General features: G+C 43.1%; 1 protein-coding gene across 6 annotated transcripts in view; it reads right to left on the bottom strand.

Moving 5' to 3' along the window:
• Nucleotides 1-16,995, bottom strand: part of TUBGCP5 (tubulin gamma complex component 5) — a 40,541-nt gene that overhangs the window by 10,586 nt on the left and 12,960 nt on the right. For all 6 annotated transcript variants that reach the window (XM_002825197.3, XM_009249597.3, XM_063716338.1 and 3 more), the window contains 8 exons: nt 16,444-16,533; nt 15,063-15,156; nt 14,269-14,515; nt 12,240-12,442; nt 9,513-9,628; nt 8,072-8,340; nt 1,399-1,597; nt 199-387 (listed from right to left, as the gene is read on the bottom strand). In XM_002825197.3, the coding sequence (XP_002825243.1) occupies nt 199-387; nt 1,399-1,597; nt 8,072-8,340; nt 9,513-9,628; nt 12,240-12,442; nt 14,269-14,515; nt 15,063-15,156; nt 16,444-16,533 (1,407 nt within the window). The remainder of the gene's footprint in view (nt 1-198; nt 388-1,398; nt 1,598-8,071; nt 8,341-9,512; nt 9,629-12,239; nt 12,443-14,268; nt 14,516-15,062; nt 15,157-16,443; nt 16,534-16,995) is intronic.

The following is a 16,995-nucleotide window of genomic DNA, read 5'->3' as shown; positions in this document are numbered from 1 at the left end:
GATTCTCAGAAATAAAGTATTAAGTTTCAAAACATAGTTAAGAAAATATTGATGGTCAATTGATTTCTCTTAAAAAATTGTTTACTGTATATCCATTTCCTACTCTAATAAAAATTGAAATAGGTTTTAAACTAATCTCAACTGTTCTTCAAGTACAATCAACTATTTACTACTTCCAAAATTAAATTACTCTTTTACCTGTAATCTTTTTTTAGAGTTTGCATGAGATTTCCACAGCAATCTAGATACTGCTTGTCAATATGAGGATAGAGGCAGGATCTCAGCGTTAATTCAAAAGTCTGGCACGTCACAGATTCCGATGATCTATCCACACATACGTCACCACCGGCAAACTTCTCGTGAAAGTCACTCTGCTCCAAATACATCCTTCAAGATAAAAATGTGAGTCTTCTTTTTATGAGCTGCTGTCAACAGAATTTTCTTAAATCAAAACCCTGAAGTCCCATTTTTACCTTTAGTCTTGAAGTTACCAACTATTACAGAAAGAGAAAAATCTTTCTCCCAAAAATATCCTTTGAGTGAACCAGTCTCTTGAAGTTGCCACTGCCTTAGGGTCAGGTACTAGAGCTGGTCTTTCTAGTGATTAGGGATGGACACAGCAAATGCTGGCCATTAGACAACCGGGAACTGTGTGGGTATTAATGACTTACTCTAATGGACTAAGTGCCTAAAAAGCAGCTTAAGCCCAGGACATATTATATGCCAATGGGGACCCTGACTCAATGGGTGTCCAGGGCCCACTCATGGCCCAGAGTTTCAGCATCTTCTGGGTAAATGATGACATTTCTAGGGGCCCGACAGCACAGACAAAAGTTGTACCACATGATGGCAGGGCCAAGTCTGCAGACTTCCACAAACGACATGGAATCCAAACTATACACCTGAAGTAGGCGAGCACAACATCTTGTATTCTGCTTGTTATAAAGGACAGGCATGGCGCGGTGGCTCACACCTGTAATCCCAGCACTTTGGGAGGCGGAGGTGGGCAGATCACCTGGGGTCAGGAGTTCGAGACAAGCCTGGCCAACATGACGAAACCCCGTCTCTACTAAAAATACAAAAATTAGCTGGGCGTGGTGGCACATGCCTGTAGTCCCAGGTACTTGGGAGGCTGAGGTAGGAAAACTGCTTAACCTGGGAGGCGGAGGTTGCAGCAGTCAGCCAAGATCACGCCACTACACTTCAGCCTGGGTGACAGAGTGAGGCTCCATCTCAAACAAACAAAAAAAAAAAGAAAAAAGAAAAAAGAAAGGATAGCCTACAAGAGTTTTTGTTTTTGTTTTTAGGCCTGGAAAGCCCTACCTGCCAGAAATAAACAGCAAACACTGCACAAATGATGCCATTTCAATTACTGATAACCTTGCAGGTGTGTCTCACCTTGCAAAGTTAATGGCAAGCAGTGGATCATGAACATCATCCAGTTCAAGATGCCTTTCAGCAATGGACTGCATCTTCATTAGGTTCTCCTTGGTTGCCTGTTGCTCAGTAAGAACCTGTGGAGTGGAATCTTCTCCATGTCGAAGACGGGACTGTACAGATTCCAGAAAGAGAGTGTATAAACTTTTTCTTTCTGCATCTGAAACATAAAGAAATATGTAAGGTGAACTATGTTCTGTTTAATCATATAAAGTAACATTCTGTTTAATCATATTAACATCAACAGTATATTAACAAAATATATTTATATATAAATATTAAATATATATATATATAGTAACAAAATAATATATATTTTTTGAGATGGAGTTTTGCTCTTGTTGCCCAGGCTGGAGCGCAATGGCGCCATCTTGGCTCACTGCAACCTCCGCCTCCCGAGTTCAAACAATTCTCCTGCCTCAGCCTCCCAAGTAGCTGGGATTACAGGCATGTGCCACCATGCCCGGCTAATTTTATGTATTTGTTTTTTAGTACAGATGGGGTTTCACCATGTTGGTCAGGCTGGTCTCAAACTCCTGACTCAAGTGATCCACCCACCTCGGCCTCCCAAAGTGTTGGGATTACAGGCATGAGCCACTGTGCCTGGCCCAAGAAATATTAAATAATATCACATCCAGGTGCCGTGGCTCATGCCTGTAATCCCAGCACTTTAGGAGGCCGAGGCGGGTGGATCACTTAAGCTCAGGAGTTTGAGACCAGCCCGGGCAACATGGTGAAACCTCAGCTCTACAAAAAAATTAGCTGAGTGCAGTGGAATGTGCCTGTGGTTCCAGCTACTTGGGAGGCTGAGGCACGAGAACTGCTTGAGCACTGGCAGGTGAAGGTTGCAATGCGCCGAGATCACGCCACTGCACTCCAGTCCAGTTTGGGCAATAGGAGTGAAACCTGTCTCAAAAAAAAAAAAAAAAAAAGAGTAAGATCCTAATCAGGACACTTGAAATTTATTACGATACTGCATAACACTATGGTAACCCTGATAGGAGTCACAGTCTCACTGGAAAAAACACTTCTGACAGTGGCCCTGGGAAGCTCACTACATAAGAAGGAAATATTCCACAAAGTGAAAATAAGTATTGCATCTACTTATTTCAAGTAGATACAATAATATAATTAACATAACACTGAAATGATTGAGATGTATAAATAAGGTCACATCTTTATCTTCCAAGCCTTTTTAGTCAGTTGATAAAACTTTTTTTTTTGACACGGAGTCTCACTCTGTCGCCAGGCTGGAGTGCAGTGGCATGATCTCGGCTCACTGCAATCTCTGACTCCCTGGTTCAAGCGATTCTCCTGCCTCAGCCTCCTGAGTAGCGGCCCCTGCCACCATGCCCAGCTAATTTTTGTATTTTTAGTAGAGATGGGGTTTTACCATGTTGACCAGGATGGTATCGATCTCCTGACCTTGTGATCTGCCTGCCTCAGCCTCCCAAAGTGCTGGGATTACAGCATAAAACTTTGAATATATTAAATTGCATCATTTTCTTGAAATTTATGATCAAGTCTGAACTGCTCATAAGAAATTCTTATCAGCCATGGTTCATGGTCCTCAAGGGCTAAACGCTGCATTGCATTAAGAAACGCCAGAAGGGCTGGGCATGGTGGCTCACGCCTGTAATCCCAGCACTTTAAGAGGCGGGTGGATCAGCTGAGGTCAGGAGTTTGAGACCAGCTTGGCCAACATGGTGAAACCCCATCTCTACTAAAAATACAAAAAATTAGCCGGGCGTGGTGGCGGGCGCCTGTAGTCCCAGCTACTTGGGAAGCTAAGGCATGAGAAATCACTTGAACCTGTGAGGCAGAGATTGCAGTGAGCCTAGATCATGCCACTGCACTCCAGCCTGGGCAACAGAGTGAGATTCGGTCTCAAAAAAAATAAATAAATAAAATAAAACAAAATAAAATAAAAAAATGCCAGAGGGAGTGATGCCAGCAAGGTGGCTGCCTGGAGACGTCTGGTGCTCCTCTCCCAATAGCAAGAGAGGACCAAAGCAACGAATCAACAGTTAAGATCCAACTGGAGGCTGGGGGTGGTGGCTCACACCTGTAATCCCAACACTTCAGGAGGCCGAGGCGGGCGGATCATGAGGTCAGGAGATCGAGACCATCCTGGCTAGCATGGTGAAACCCCGTCTCTACTAAAAATAAAAAAAAATTAGCCGGGCATGGTGGTGTGCGCCTGTAGTCCCAGCTGCTGGGGAGGCTGAGGCAGGAGAGAACCCAGGAGGCAGAATTTGCAGTGAGCCGACATCGCGCCACTGCACTCCAGCCTGGGCGACAGGGCAAGACTCCGTCTCAAAAAAAAAAAAAAAAAAAAAAAGATCTGACTGGAGTTGAAGGGCGAGTGCTGGAGTGCAGTGGGGGAGTGTGACACAGTGTTGGTGACTGGAGGCCCAGGAGGGCAGTGTGGAGGCTTCCAGCCTCTGCAGCTTCGAAGATCAGGCTGGAGTCAAGAAGGACTTCCCATTGTTGGGTAAGGGTAAGCAGAAGAAACCCACCAGCCCCCACAAATACCTACAGTCATTACTACAGGAGGATTCCACAGTTCCCACGAGCTCTGAGCCCAGTTTGGAGAGCTGCTGGGAATTCACGCAGCTGCCTTGCCCCGAGTTAGGGGCACAAGGTGTGCCTTCCCCACCCACCCCTTTGAGCCAAGCTGTTGCAGCATGGCACCATCTTCAGACCAGAGCCACCTCTGGAGCACGCCCTCCTCTGGGCCAGTAGCCACTGCACCTCTCCTGCACCCCAGCCACTGGGGCTCCATCCTCATTCCACCAAGGCCACGGGGGTGGCTGAACACAACCCCAGCTATGTGGAGCCTGGGCCCAGGATCAGCTGTGATTCTGGTCCTGCACAGCAGAAAAACCAGCCCCTGCCACTGCACTTCCAGCCAGAGGAACAGTCTGGCAGACCCGACAGACCAAACCCATCTTTGAGCTGGCCAAATTGCTGTGCCATCTCTAGAGGGTGGGAACAGACCCCTAAGCTTCCTACCAGCTGACATGCCTCTAGGCTGGTGAAGCAGTTACAGACTTGTGCCCAGGAACTGAGAAACAGCCCCATAGCACCAACCCCTTGCAGACAGGCCCGTGACCTACCCAGTGGCCCTGGGCCAGCATTCAGGGTCTGAGAAAGAGTTTCAGAGGCTGCCCTGGCAGGCATGTACCTAGGCTTCTTCAGCGGCCTTGCACTGCATCTTTGGTTTGAGAAGAAGCCCCATAGGCAGTGCCTGGGAGTCACAGGCCAGCTGAGCAGCCACAGGCCTGCATACTGGGCCTGCCAAACAGCCCTGTGGTCTGCCTTTGGTGGGCATGTTCTGAGCCAGCTGGCACCCATATCCCAAACCTGAGAAAGAGCCTTGAAGACCACCCCCAGTAAACACACCCTCATGCCAGCCGAGCAGCCTTCCATCCACATGCTGGGCCTCAGAAGCAGCCTCATGGGCTGCCACTGGCAGATACATACCTAGGGCGGCCAACAAGCCATGTGACCATGTCCCAGGACTGAGAAAGAGCCCCTTGGACTGTGCAGGCAGACATGCACCCAGGCTAGCAAAGCAGCCTTGTACCCACATCCTGGGCCTGAGAAACAGCCTTATAGGTCACCCCCAGCAAACATACTCCCAGGCAAGCAGAGAAGCCTGTGCTCATGTCCAAGGCTTGAGAAATGACCCTGTGGGCTGTTCTCATGGAGCCCCTGGCCAGAAAACCAGTTTTGTGCCTACATCCTAGGCCTGAGAAACAGCCCCTTGGGCCATTGCTGGCAGGCAGATAAGCCTATAGGCTGGCCAAGCAACCACATGCTCATGTTCCTGGCCAGAGTAACAGCCTGTGGTCCCAAGCCGTGAGCCAGACCCCATCTTGGCCAAACCACCGTGTACATGCATGTATCCCTAATCTGAGCAACAGTCCAGCAAGCCCATCCCAGCAAAGCTGTGCTACTGTTTGTTTTTTGTTTTGGGACAGAGTATTGCTTTGTTGCCCAGGTTGGAGTACAGTGGTATAATCTTGGCTCACTGCAACCTCCGCCTTCCGGGTTCCAGTGATTCTTGTGCCTCAGCCTCCCAAGCAGCTGGGATTATAGGCATGTGCCACCACATCTAGCTAATTTTTATATTTTGGGTAGAGACAGGGTTTCACCATGTTGGCCAGGCTGGTCTCCAACTCCTGGCCTCAAGTAATCCACCTGCCTTGGCCTCCGAAAGTGCTGGGGATTGGCTGGGCGTGGTGGCTCACGCCTGCAATCCCAACATTTTGGGAGGCCGAGGTGGGTGGATTGCTTGAGGCTAGGAGTTTGAGATCAGCCTGACCAACATGGTAAAACCCCATCTCTACTAAAAATACAAAAATTAGCCAGGCGTGGTGGCACATGCCTGTAATCCCATTTACTTGAGAGGCTGAGGCAAGAGAATCACTTGAACCCAGGAGGCAGAGCTTGCAGTGAGCTGAGATCATGCCACTGCACTCCAGCCTGGGTAACAGAGCAAGACTGTCTCAAAAAAGAAAGTGCTGGGATTACAGACGTGAGCCACCACGCCCAGCCAACTGTGCCACTGTTGCCACAAACCCCCTCACTGTAGGCCACTGAGGCACTTGCAAACATCACTAAAGTGGATTACAACTGAAGAAAGTACATGGAGACTATACTACTGCATTCATCCAGAACCAAGGCCAATGCATCCCACTGAACCCACACTCCGAGACCCATTCATATGAATAACTCTTTACAAAACGTACTCCATAAAACTGGAAAAGGTGACTTTCCCACCAGATGTGTAGAAATCAATGTAGAAATACATCAAACATGAAAAAGCAAAGAAACATGACACCTCCCAAGAAAACCAATAATTCTCTAGTAAGAGACTACAATGATATAGGAAATGCCAGAAAAATAATTCAGAATTAAAATCTTAAGGAAACTCGGTGAGATACAAGAGAGTACAAATAAACATTCAACAAAATCAGGAAAAGAATGATTTGAATGAGAAATTCAACAGAAACAGATGTTTAACACACAAACAAATTTTACAGTGAAAGAATTCAATGAATGAGGCCAGGCACGGTGGCTCACGCCTGTAATCCCAGCACTTTGGGAGGCCAAGGCAGGCAGATCACCTGAGGTCAGGAGTTCGAGATCAGCCTGGCCAACGTGGTGAAACCTCGTCTCTACTAAAAACACAAAAATTAGCCGGGTGTGGTGGCGGGTGCCTATAATCCCAGCTGCTCAGGAGGCTGAAGCAGGAGAATCACTTCAGCCAGGGAGGCAGAGCTTGCAGCAGGCCCAGATTGCACCACTGCACTCCAGCCTGGGTGATGGGAGTAAAACCCTGTCTCAGGGAAAAAAAAAAAAAAAAAAAAAAAGGCAAATGATCTGAACAGACATTTTTCCAAAGAAGTAATACAAATGACCAAGAAATAGATGAAAAAATGCTCAGCATCACTAATTATTAGGGAAAATGCAAATCAAAACCACAATGAGGTATCATTTTACCCCAATCAGGATGGCTATTTATCACGAAGACAAAAAATAAATGCTGGTGACGATGTGGAGAAAAGGAAACTCTTACACGATGTTGGTGGGAATATAAACTAGTACAGACACCATGGAGAAAAGTTTGGAGGTGCCTCAAAAAACTACAAATAGAACTACTATAGGATATAGCAATCCCACTGGTGGGCATTTATCCAAAGGAAAGGAAATCAGGATATGAAAGAGACATCCGCACCCCCATGTTTACTGCAGCACTATTCACACAGCCAAGACATGGAATCGACCTAGGTGCCCAACAACAGATGAATGGGTAAAAAAATTGTGATATATATATATATATATCTATATCTCGAAGATAAAAAAGAATGAATCCTGTTGTTTGCAGGAACACTGATGGAAATGGTGGACATTAAGTGAAATAAGCCAGGAACAGAAAGTTAAACACTGCATGTTCTCACTCATGTGGTAGCTAAAAAATGTTGATCTCATATTAGTAAAAAGTAGAAGAGGATACCAGATGCTGGATTTTGTAGGGGGAAGGGAGAAAGAGGAAGATATTTGTTAAAGGATACAAACAGCTAACTAGAATAAGTTCTAGTGCTCTGTATCACTATGGGATGACTATAGTTAATAATGTATTATAGAGTTGCACATAGCAAAGAGGAGGATACTGACTGTTCCCAACATAAAGAAGTAGTAAATGTTTGAGATGCTGGAAGTGCTAATTATCCTGATCTGATCACTATATATGTATCAAAACATCACTATGTACCCCATGAATATGTACAATTATGATGTCAATTTATAAAAATAATAAAAGAAAAGAAATGGCAGGGAATTACTTTTTAAAGTTCCAGTCCTAAGGAATCTGGAGTGAGGAAAATGCATGTGGAACTTATCGTCACTGCCTTTTCAAACACAGCACTAAAAATTTTCAATGAAGACAATCTTTTAAAAAATGAAGAGCAGCACGGTTACTAATTCAACCATGATGATAATTACCACCGTAATAAGAGGGTTTGATGACTTGCAAACTGCAAAATAATTAGGTATCAAGATGACAAGAGCAAGTAGGGTCAGGTGTCCCAACACCAAGGGAGACACAGGAAGACGGAACAGGTACCTCTGGCTCCTGCCTGGCAGGTGGTGCTCTCCGCACACTGTAGGTTCTTCAGCAGCTGCATCGACTTGCCAGCCATTATGATCTGCTTCAGGACAGGTTTCAGGAAGGACACCATGGTGTGCTGCCTGCTGGAGGGCCCCTGGTCACTGCCGGAACTCGCACTAGCGTTATCACTCATTTTTTCTTCATTTTCTGTCTTTTCTGATACGCTATATAACGTGTAAGTTGCATACCAGAAGTCTCTGTGATTAACTGGAACATTTTTGTTTCTAAAGAGATTCAAAAGAATTTTAAACTCTTATTTCTCTTTCTTAAAAACAGCATACTTGTTCTAGTTTGTTGTCCAGACATTATAAAACATAGTATTAATTATTAGTAAACTGAAGCAAACTTTAGGCAAAATGGGGCAGTTTTAACCTTATCTCAGTTTAAAGAGAAAAGTGAATAAATACTTTGAATAGTATAAGTAAAATTTAAGTAGAAATAGTTTCCTGAATTGGAATTATTTAAAATATGACTAATTTGGTCCTCTTTAGAAGAATAAAAGTTTATCCATTTACCATCTGCTGTGAAACTAATTTGCAGACTTCTCTATCATTTTCCTTACAAAGATTCTTAACTGGACTACTTTTAACAATAAAATGATGGTCAATCATCACCCTAGAAGAACACTCAGAGTCCCATTTTTCACAAAAATTCTCATGTGGGATTGATGAATCCGAACAGTGACAGATATGAGACTGAGTTGAAGGAAGGGTCAGTTCACTTATGTGAGCATTGCATGCATATTGCTACCCTTCCAGAACACTAAAGACTTAAAGTTATCCTTCCTGATGAGCTCAATGGATAGCTATCAATAGAAACCATATATCTAAATATACCGCATAATTTAAAATTGGGTTAAAAGAGTACAAATAGCTCTACATTGTTTATATGATTCTGTTCAGAAAAATCAATTAACTGAAGGGAAAGTGTCATAAATGGATTAAGATTTTCCTTGTTTTGTAAAATATCATACTAAGGTAAAAGAAATCAGTAGATAATTCAGAGAAATAAATATATTAGAGGCATACTCTGTAATATTTCTGTATCTCTTTACTGATAATTTACAATGGAAATAGCTGAAACCATCTGATATTATCTAAACTCATTTTATGGAAAGCAGTGTGTACTAGCTAGCCATAAATATACTATCATCCAAAAATATAATTTGCTTAAGAAAAGTTGTGGACTGACAAAACTTGGACAAAGATATTTCTAATCAGCTGGTATTACTGATGCCTTCCGTAAAAATGAAATAGAACTTGCCTATGATGACGACAAGTGTGATGTGAACTGTGCTTTCTCAGTACTGTTTGAAACTAACGAAAGCATTTGATTTTCATGGGGAGGAAACTGGTGATGCCAGCCCCCAGTGACCTTGTGCTCTGCTGCAGCTCACCTCTGGATGATGAACTCCCTGGCGCCATCCCACAGGTGCCCGTGCACAATCCACTCGTCCACCGTCTGCAGGTAAGGCCGCACTGTTTCCACCCAGAGAGAGAACAGGAGGGAGACCTGAGGCAGAGAGTGTGCACAGTCAGCTCTCAGGGCTCCCTGGTCACTAGGATAAAAGGAGGTTTAAACATTTCTGAAATGCCTTTAAAAAAGTGATCGGATTTCTACGTTTTTTGGGGCACAAAGAAATTAAAAATCCAAAAACATACACTATAAAATCTTTATGAAAAACTCACCTAAATGCTGGGCGTGGTGGCTCACGCATGTGATCCCAGCACTTTGGGAGGCCGAGGTGGGCGGATCACCTGAGGTAAGAAATCGAGACCATTCTGGCCAACATGGTGAAACCCCCACTCTACTAAAAATACAAAAATTAGCTGGGCATGGTGACGTGCGCCTGTAGTCCTGGCTACTTGGGAGGCTGAGGGAGGAGAATTGCTTGAATCTGGCAGGCGGAGGTTGCAATGAGCCAAGATCGCGCCACTACACTCCAGCCTGGCAACAGAGTGACACTGTCTCAAAACAAAAAGAAAAAAAAAAAGAAAAAAGAAAAACTCACCTAAATATGGGATGATCATATTGTTTGTAGTCCAGACTGGGAAACTTGAGAGTGAAAGTGACACAGAGGCAGCAGGTGTATCCTGAGACAGCCCAGGCAGGCGAACAAGGTTTCCCTATCTAAATCCTATTACTAGCAAAGCATCCATTAAAAATGAGGAAATTGGCTGGGCATGGTGGCTCACACCTGTAATCCCAGCACTTTGGGAGGCTGAGGCAGGCAGATCACAAGGTCAGGAGTTTGAGACCAGCCTGGCCAATATGGTGAAACCCCGTCTCTATTAAAAAAAAATACAGCTGGGTATGGTGGCTCATGCCTGTAATCCCAGCACTTTGGAAGGCCGAGGTGGGCAGATCAGGAGGTCAGGAGCTCCAGACCAGCCTGGCCAACATGGTGAAACCCCCATCTCTATTAAAAATACAAAAATTAGATGGGCATGGTGGTGGGTGCCTGTAATCCCAGCAACTCAGGAGGCTAAGGCAGGAGAATAGTTTGAACCCAGGAGGCGGAGGTTGCAGTGAGCCAAGATCGTGACACTGCACTCCAGCCTGGGCGACAAGGCGAGACTCCATCTCAAACAAAAAGCAAAAAAAACCCCCAACAATTAGCCGGGCATGGTGATGTGCGCCTGTAGTCCCAGCTACTCAGGGGGCTGAGGAATCGCTTGAACCTGGGAGGTGGAGGTTGCAGTGAGCCAAGATCGTGCGACTGCACTCCAGCCTGGTGACAGAGCAAGACTACGTCTCAAAAAAAAAAAAAAAAGAAATATGGTATTAAATTGGTGTAAAAAAAGTTATACCAACAAACTAGAAAATACACCTAATGTACATACCCAAATAAGACTGTAGCATTCTAAACTACAGCCTCTAGTTAGATTTTTATTTTTAAATCTATATATTGTTTGAGACAGGGTCTTGCTCTGTTACCCAAGCTGGAGTGCAGTGGCGCAAACATGGCTCACTGCAGCCTTGACCTTCCACACTCAAGCAATCTTCCTGCCTTAGCCTCTCGAGTACCTGAGACCATAGGCATGTGCCTCCAGAGCTGGCTACCTTTTTTAAGACACAGTCTTGCTCTATTGCCCAGGCCGGAGTGTAGTGGTGTGATCTCGGCTCACTGCATCCTCCCTGGTTCAAGCGATTCTTCTGCTTCAGCCTCCTGAGTAGCTGGGACGACAGGTGTTCACCACCACACTAGGCTAATGTTTGTATTTTTAGCAGAGACGGGGTTTCACCATGTTGGCCAGGCTGGTCTCGAATTCCTGGTGTCAGCACACCTGGCTACTTTAAAAATTTTTTGTAGAGACAGGGTCTCAGCATGTTGCCCAGGCTGGTCTCAAATTTCTGGGCTCAAGTGATCCTCTCACCTCAGACTCATACGTAGCTGGGACTACAAGTGTGAGCCACTATGCCTGGCCTAGATTTGTATTTTTTAAAATACAATATAAAATATATAACATAAAATTTATCATCTTAACTGTATATTTTTAAAAATTTTAATTTAACTTATTTTTTAAAGACAGGGTCTCACTATGTTGCCCAGGCAACTCTCAAACTCCTGGGCTCAATCAATCCTCCCGCCTCGGCCTCCCAAAGTGTTGGGAATACAGGCATGAGCCACTGTGCCTGACCCTCACCATTTTTAAGTTCAGAGGTTTTAAGTACATTCATATCGTTGTGACAAATCTCCAGAACTTTTTCATGTTATAAAACTGAAACTCTGTACCCATTAAACAACAGTTCCCCATTCCCCAGCCCTTGGTAACCAGCATTCCACTTTGTTTCTGTGGATGTGTCTACTTCAGCTATCTCATGTCATGTTAGTTACACGTTAGTGTTTATGTAAGAAAGCGTTATTGTAAATACCTATACACATCAGGTAGGTACTTCTCACAGCTTGCCTTGTCCTTGCCTCATCCTTCTGAGGATGTTGGCAATTAGAGCTTGAAAGCCAGTTTCCTACAGCCTCAAATTTGGAAGCTAATTTAAAAACTCTGAACTGTATGATGAGTCACCATTCAAGTATCATTTAACAAAGAACTACGATCAGCTGTCTATCACTCCTGTGCTGTGCAGAATGGAGTCACACACTTCAGGCAGAAGTCTCACTTACGGTTTGCTCAGAGGCTTCTCCAACATTGTCATATTCAAGAATGGCCTTGTACAGGGTGTTGAGCAGGTGAGAGGCCCGGACGACATTTCGAGTATCAGGTGGAACTTCTGCTACTCCAGTACTAAACACTTTGTGCAGAACCTTGAGCTGAGCCAATCGAGGTGCCAACTTGTCCACCACTACTGCAAGAGTTATTGTAGTATCTGCAAATATCAATAAATCAAACTCAACAGCAAGGAAAAATACACGCATCTAAAATGTGACATAAATGCTGGCAAATCATCGGGCTTATGGACAGGCAGGGCAAAATGGAGGACGGTGGATTTTAATCTCACACCACAAGGACTTCATTTCCCTAAGGAAGAACTCCGGCAAGTCACGGAGAAAAAGACAACTCAGCAGAAAAATAATGTATAAAGGAACTGACCGTTCATAAAAAAGGAATGATGAGTGATTCTAAAACATACAGAAAGTCACTTGACCTTACTTATAATAAAAGAATGCAAATTAAAATTACACTAAGTAAAACAAAACACCTCCCAATGGGCTAATGTTACAGAGAGGGGTGAGGGAGGCTGTGCCTACAAAGGGCTGCACAAGCAAGCTCCTGCGAGGCAATGGCACAGCTGTGACCTGAACATGGAAGTGGCTATGTGGAGCTAGACATGTGATAAACTATACATGAAGATACCACACCCACCCCTGTTCAAAGCAAGTTCCTGCGACACTGGTGAAACTGTGTCAGGTCTGCAGTTTGGCTAATGTGCTGTGTCAATGTCAGTTGCCCAGTTTTGACCATGTACTGTCACTATGTAAGGTTTTGCCACTGGGGGAAGCAAGGTCATGGGAACAAGGGCCCCTCTGTACTATTTTTTGTGGTAGTTCAAAATGAAATTTAAGGGGAAAAAAGCTACATGGGTTACCATTTTACAGCTGTCATACTAGTGAAGACCAAAACGTCTGGTAACACACAGATGGCAAGAAGTGTGAGGAAACAGGTATTCATCTACATGGCTCACAACAGTAAAAATGTATTTACCTATACCTCCCCATAAAGTGGCAAAACTTAGGAAAATCACACATAACCCAGCAATTCCATTTATAAGAACCTACCCCACATGGTCGGATGCAGTAAAATCCCAGCTTACGCCTGTAATCCCAGCATTTTGGGAGGCCAAGGTGGGCGGATCACCTGAGGCCAGGAGTTAGAGGCCAGCCTGGTCAACATGGTGAAAGCCTGTCTCTACTGAAAATACAAAAATTAGCTGGGGATGGTGGCAGGTGCCTGTAATCAGTTACTCGGGAGGCTGAGGCAGGAAAATCGCTTGAACCCAGGAGGCGGAGCTTGCAGTGAGCAGAGATTGCGCCACTGCACTCCAGCCTAGGTGACAGAGCGAGACTGTCTCAAATAAAAAAAAAAAAAAAAAAGAACCTACCCTACAGATAACTCACACTGCCTGTGTACGATTACAGATACGTAGAAGTGACTATCACTGCAGCACTACTGGCAATAGCAAAAGCCTGGGAACAACCTAAATCCATTAAGGGGACTGGGCTATGATACGACCATATGATGAAACACTCAATTTGTAAAAAGGAAAACAGAAGCTCTTCACATATGTATGGTATTATCCTCAAAATTTAAACTAGAAAAATTTGAAGAGAGCCGTGTAATGACTGCTAGGTATGCGTATATGTATATGTACTGCTTGTGTATGTTGAAACTCTTTCTGGAAGGATGCGTAAGAAGCCGAGGACCTGGCTGTCTCTGGAGAGGAGAACTGACTGGCTGGGGTACTGGTGCAGGAAGAATAATTTAGATTTTTCATTCTAAATCTTCTGTAGTTTTTTGATTTTTAGAGATATGAATGGCTTAAAAATATAAATTTAAAATAATTTAAAAAATGAAGCATTCACGAGAACTACTTATTTGCTAGGCAACTTTCGAATCTTATATAATGAAAACTCTAAATGGCATTCAAATTATGAGTTATGTGTAGTATGAGTAAAGATGAAGAACATTTAATACCATTATTGATGATGCACTTCTCAATTTCTGCAAGTTCCTCTTTGAAACTAATGAAATATTTGTACAGGGCCCACATGAAAGCCTGGTAGGTTCTAAAGGGAGCTTCAGTTGACTTCTTAGGAACTGACCCACTTCCAGGCAGCATGCTGTCAGAACTGTGTCCCATGACTTCATCAATGAACTCCTGGAGTCGAAACACAACCTGGCCATACGCTGCTATTTGTTCCAGCACAGATCGTAAACAGCTCTACAACAGAAGCAAACTGCAATTATTCAAAGGTGGTCTTCTGTAAACATTCAAATTCATTTCTCTCTCGCTGTAAAATATTTCTTTTGCAATTGTTTTAAACAGTATATTTAGTAGAAGACAAAGTAATAAAATGATTAATATTTATAGTTTTATACACAAAGGAAAAAGTGTACAATAATTTCAACAGACTAGAGAATTATGGCTTATATTTTTAAAAACCATACATAAGGTAAATGTACTTAAAGCAAAACAAAATTACAGTATATAACTTTCACAATACAGAATGACAAATAAAAAGCAGAAAATGCAAATTGAAATTAAATATGTCCCAAACAATATTAAGGAATTCTCTAAGTACTATAAAGATGCATAACTCAATTTTTCTTTTTGGATATTAAATATTTTTAAGTTAGCTTTTTTTTGCATGTGAGGAAGCAAGAACGAGTTCAATGGCAATTTTAATATTGTAAAATGTTCTAAAATTATATTACTACAGTTTACATAAATCCTATTTCTTAAATTACTATAAATACAAATAACTTACATGTGTTAAATGAGTTACTATAATATTGTTTCTCACAGTTACCTTCCCATCTATCAACTGAAATATAAAGAGCTTTTTCACTCCTGAAAGTAACCTGAAATGAGAATAAAAAAAGACGAGTGTACTTTAAGTCTAGAAAAATATTCACGACAGTATGCCCAGGACATTTTTTTTTTGTGACAGGGACTCACTTTGTCACCCACCCAGGCTGGAGTGCAGCAGCATGATCATAGCTCACTGGAGCCACAACCTCCTGGGTTCAAGTGATTCTGCAGCCTCAGCCTCTCCAGTAGCTGGGACTACAGGTGCATGTCACCATGCCTGGCTAATTTTTGCATTTTTTGTAGAGATGGGGTTTCACCATGTTGCCCAGGCTGGTCTTGAACTCCTGAGCTCAAGTGATCCACCCGCCTTGGCCTCCCACAGCGCTGGGATTACAGGTGTGAGCCACCATGCCCCACCTCAGGAAATTTTTATTAAATATTCAGAATTAGGGGGCAAAAAGGTCAGATAATAAGAAAATGGAAGACCTCAATCTTTTCATCTCATTACCCTAAGACTCAAGATATTTCAACATCATCTTAGAGAGAAGTCCAAAACATGTTGTCAAAGCATCTCCCCCATATACTTGACGACCCAAAGAGATCTTCCTACTTCTAAGAATGCGAGCATGTCAATATCATACTTTATGGTGAGAGCACCAGGACTTGGAATTTCAGTAGTAATAGCACCATGTGCCGCATTAGATTCCTGGCTTCCAGGTACAGGCACAGGCCCTCATTGATATACTCTGCCTATTAAGAACAGTCAGTAGCTGCTGGCGCGGTGGCTCACTCCTGTAATCCCAGCACTTTGGGAGGCCAAGGTGAGCAGATCATGAGGTCAGGAGATCTAGGCCATCCTGGCTAACATGGTGAAACCCTGTCTCTACTAAAAAAGTAAAAATTGGCTGGGCATGGTGGTGGGTTCCTGTAGTCTCAGCTACTCGGGAGCCTGAGGCAGGAGAATGGCGTGAACCTGGGAGGTGGAGCTTGCAGTGAGCTGAGATAGAGCCACTGCACTCCAGCCTGGGCAACAGAGTGAGACTCCGTCTCAAAAAAAAAAAAAAAAAAAGTCAGTAGCAAATCTTGCTTTGAACTCAGGTGTTAAAGAAGAGATAGGCTAATCTAAGTAAATCATATGCTAAATTATTTAAAATGAAAATGAAGTAATTATATCAAACTCTCTCAATCTCCACAGTCAAATCTGGTCTGAACTTCACACTGAATGGACCGTTTCTAGTTTGCATGTGAAAATGCTTGAAAAGTTTCCTTTAATAAAGGTTTTTGCTTCTCAGTAATCAAGTCTCATAAAGACTATTAATTAAATGAATATTTCTTACCATAGGGTTTCTCGAATAACCTGAGTCTCAGTAACCAAAACCCTGTCATCTGGAACATACAATGGATCACTGCTGTACAAGTGTTGGTCCCTATGAGACAGCAAACATAAATGTCAATAGAAAGGTTTCTAAGTAAGTAAATAACTTATCTCAAAGAATATTTGCAATTTAGTGCTAACTTAAGTAGCAATCAATTAGCAAGCACACATAATAAATGGCTTAAATGCCCCCTATATTTTCATGTCAATTAGAATACTCTGAGAAACACTTTCAGAACAATTACAATTGTTATGTTTATTGCTGATTTAGGCAAACAGTTACAACTATGTAATGTTGTTTTCTGGAAAACAAGATGTGTATTTTTGCAGTTAAGTATACCAAAACAGAAATCAAATAATGCACTAATATATACCAATCCATTTACATTGAAATTAACAACAAAAAATGGAAACAGAGACTATAATTAAATAATACTATAATTTAATGATTTTCAATAACAAATAACTAAAAACTATTCAACTAAAATTTTCAACACTGGCAAGGTGTGCTGGC

Source organism: Pongo abelii, chromosome 16 (genome assembly GCF_028885655.2).
Source record: "Pongo abelii isolate AG06213 chromosome 16, NHGRI_mPonAbe1-v2.0_pri, whole genome shotgun sequence".
NCBI lineage: Eukaryota > Metazoa > Chordata > Mammalia > Primates > Hominidae > Pongo > Pongo abelii.
This window is presented reverse-complemented; position numbering and strand designations above follow the sequence as displayed.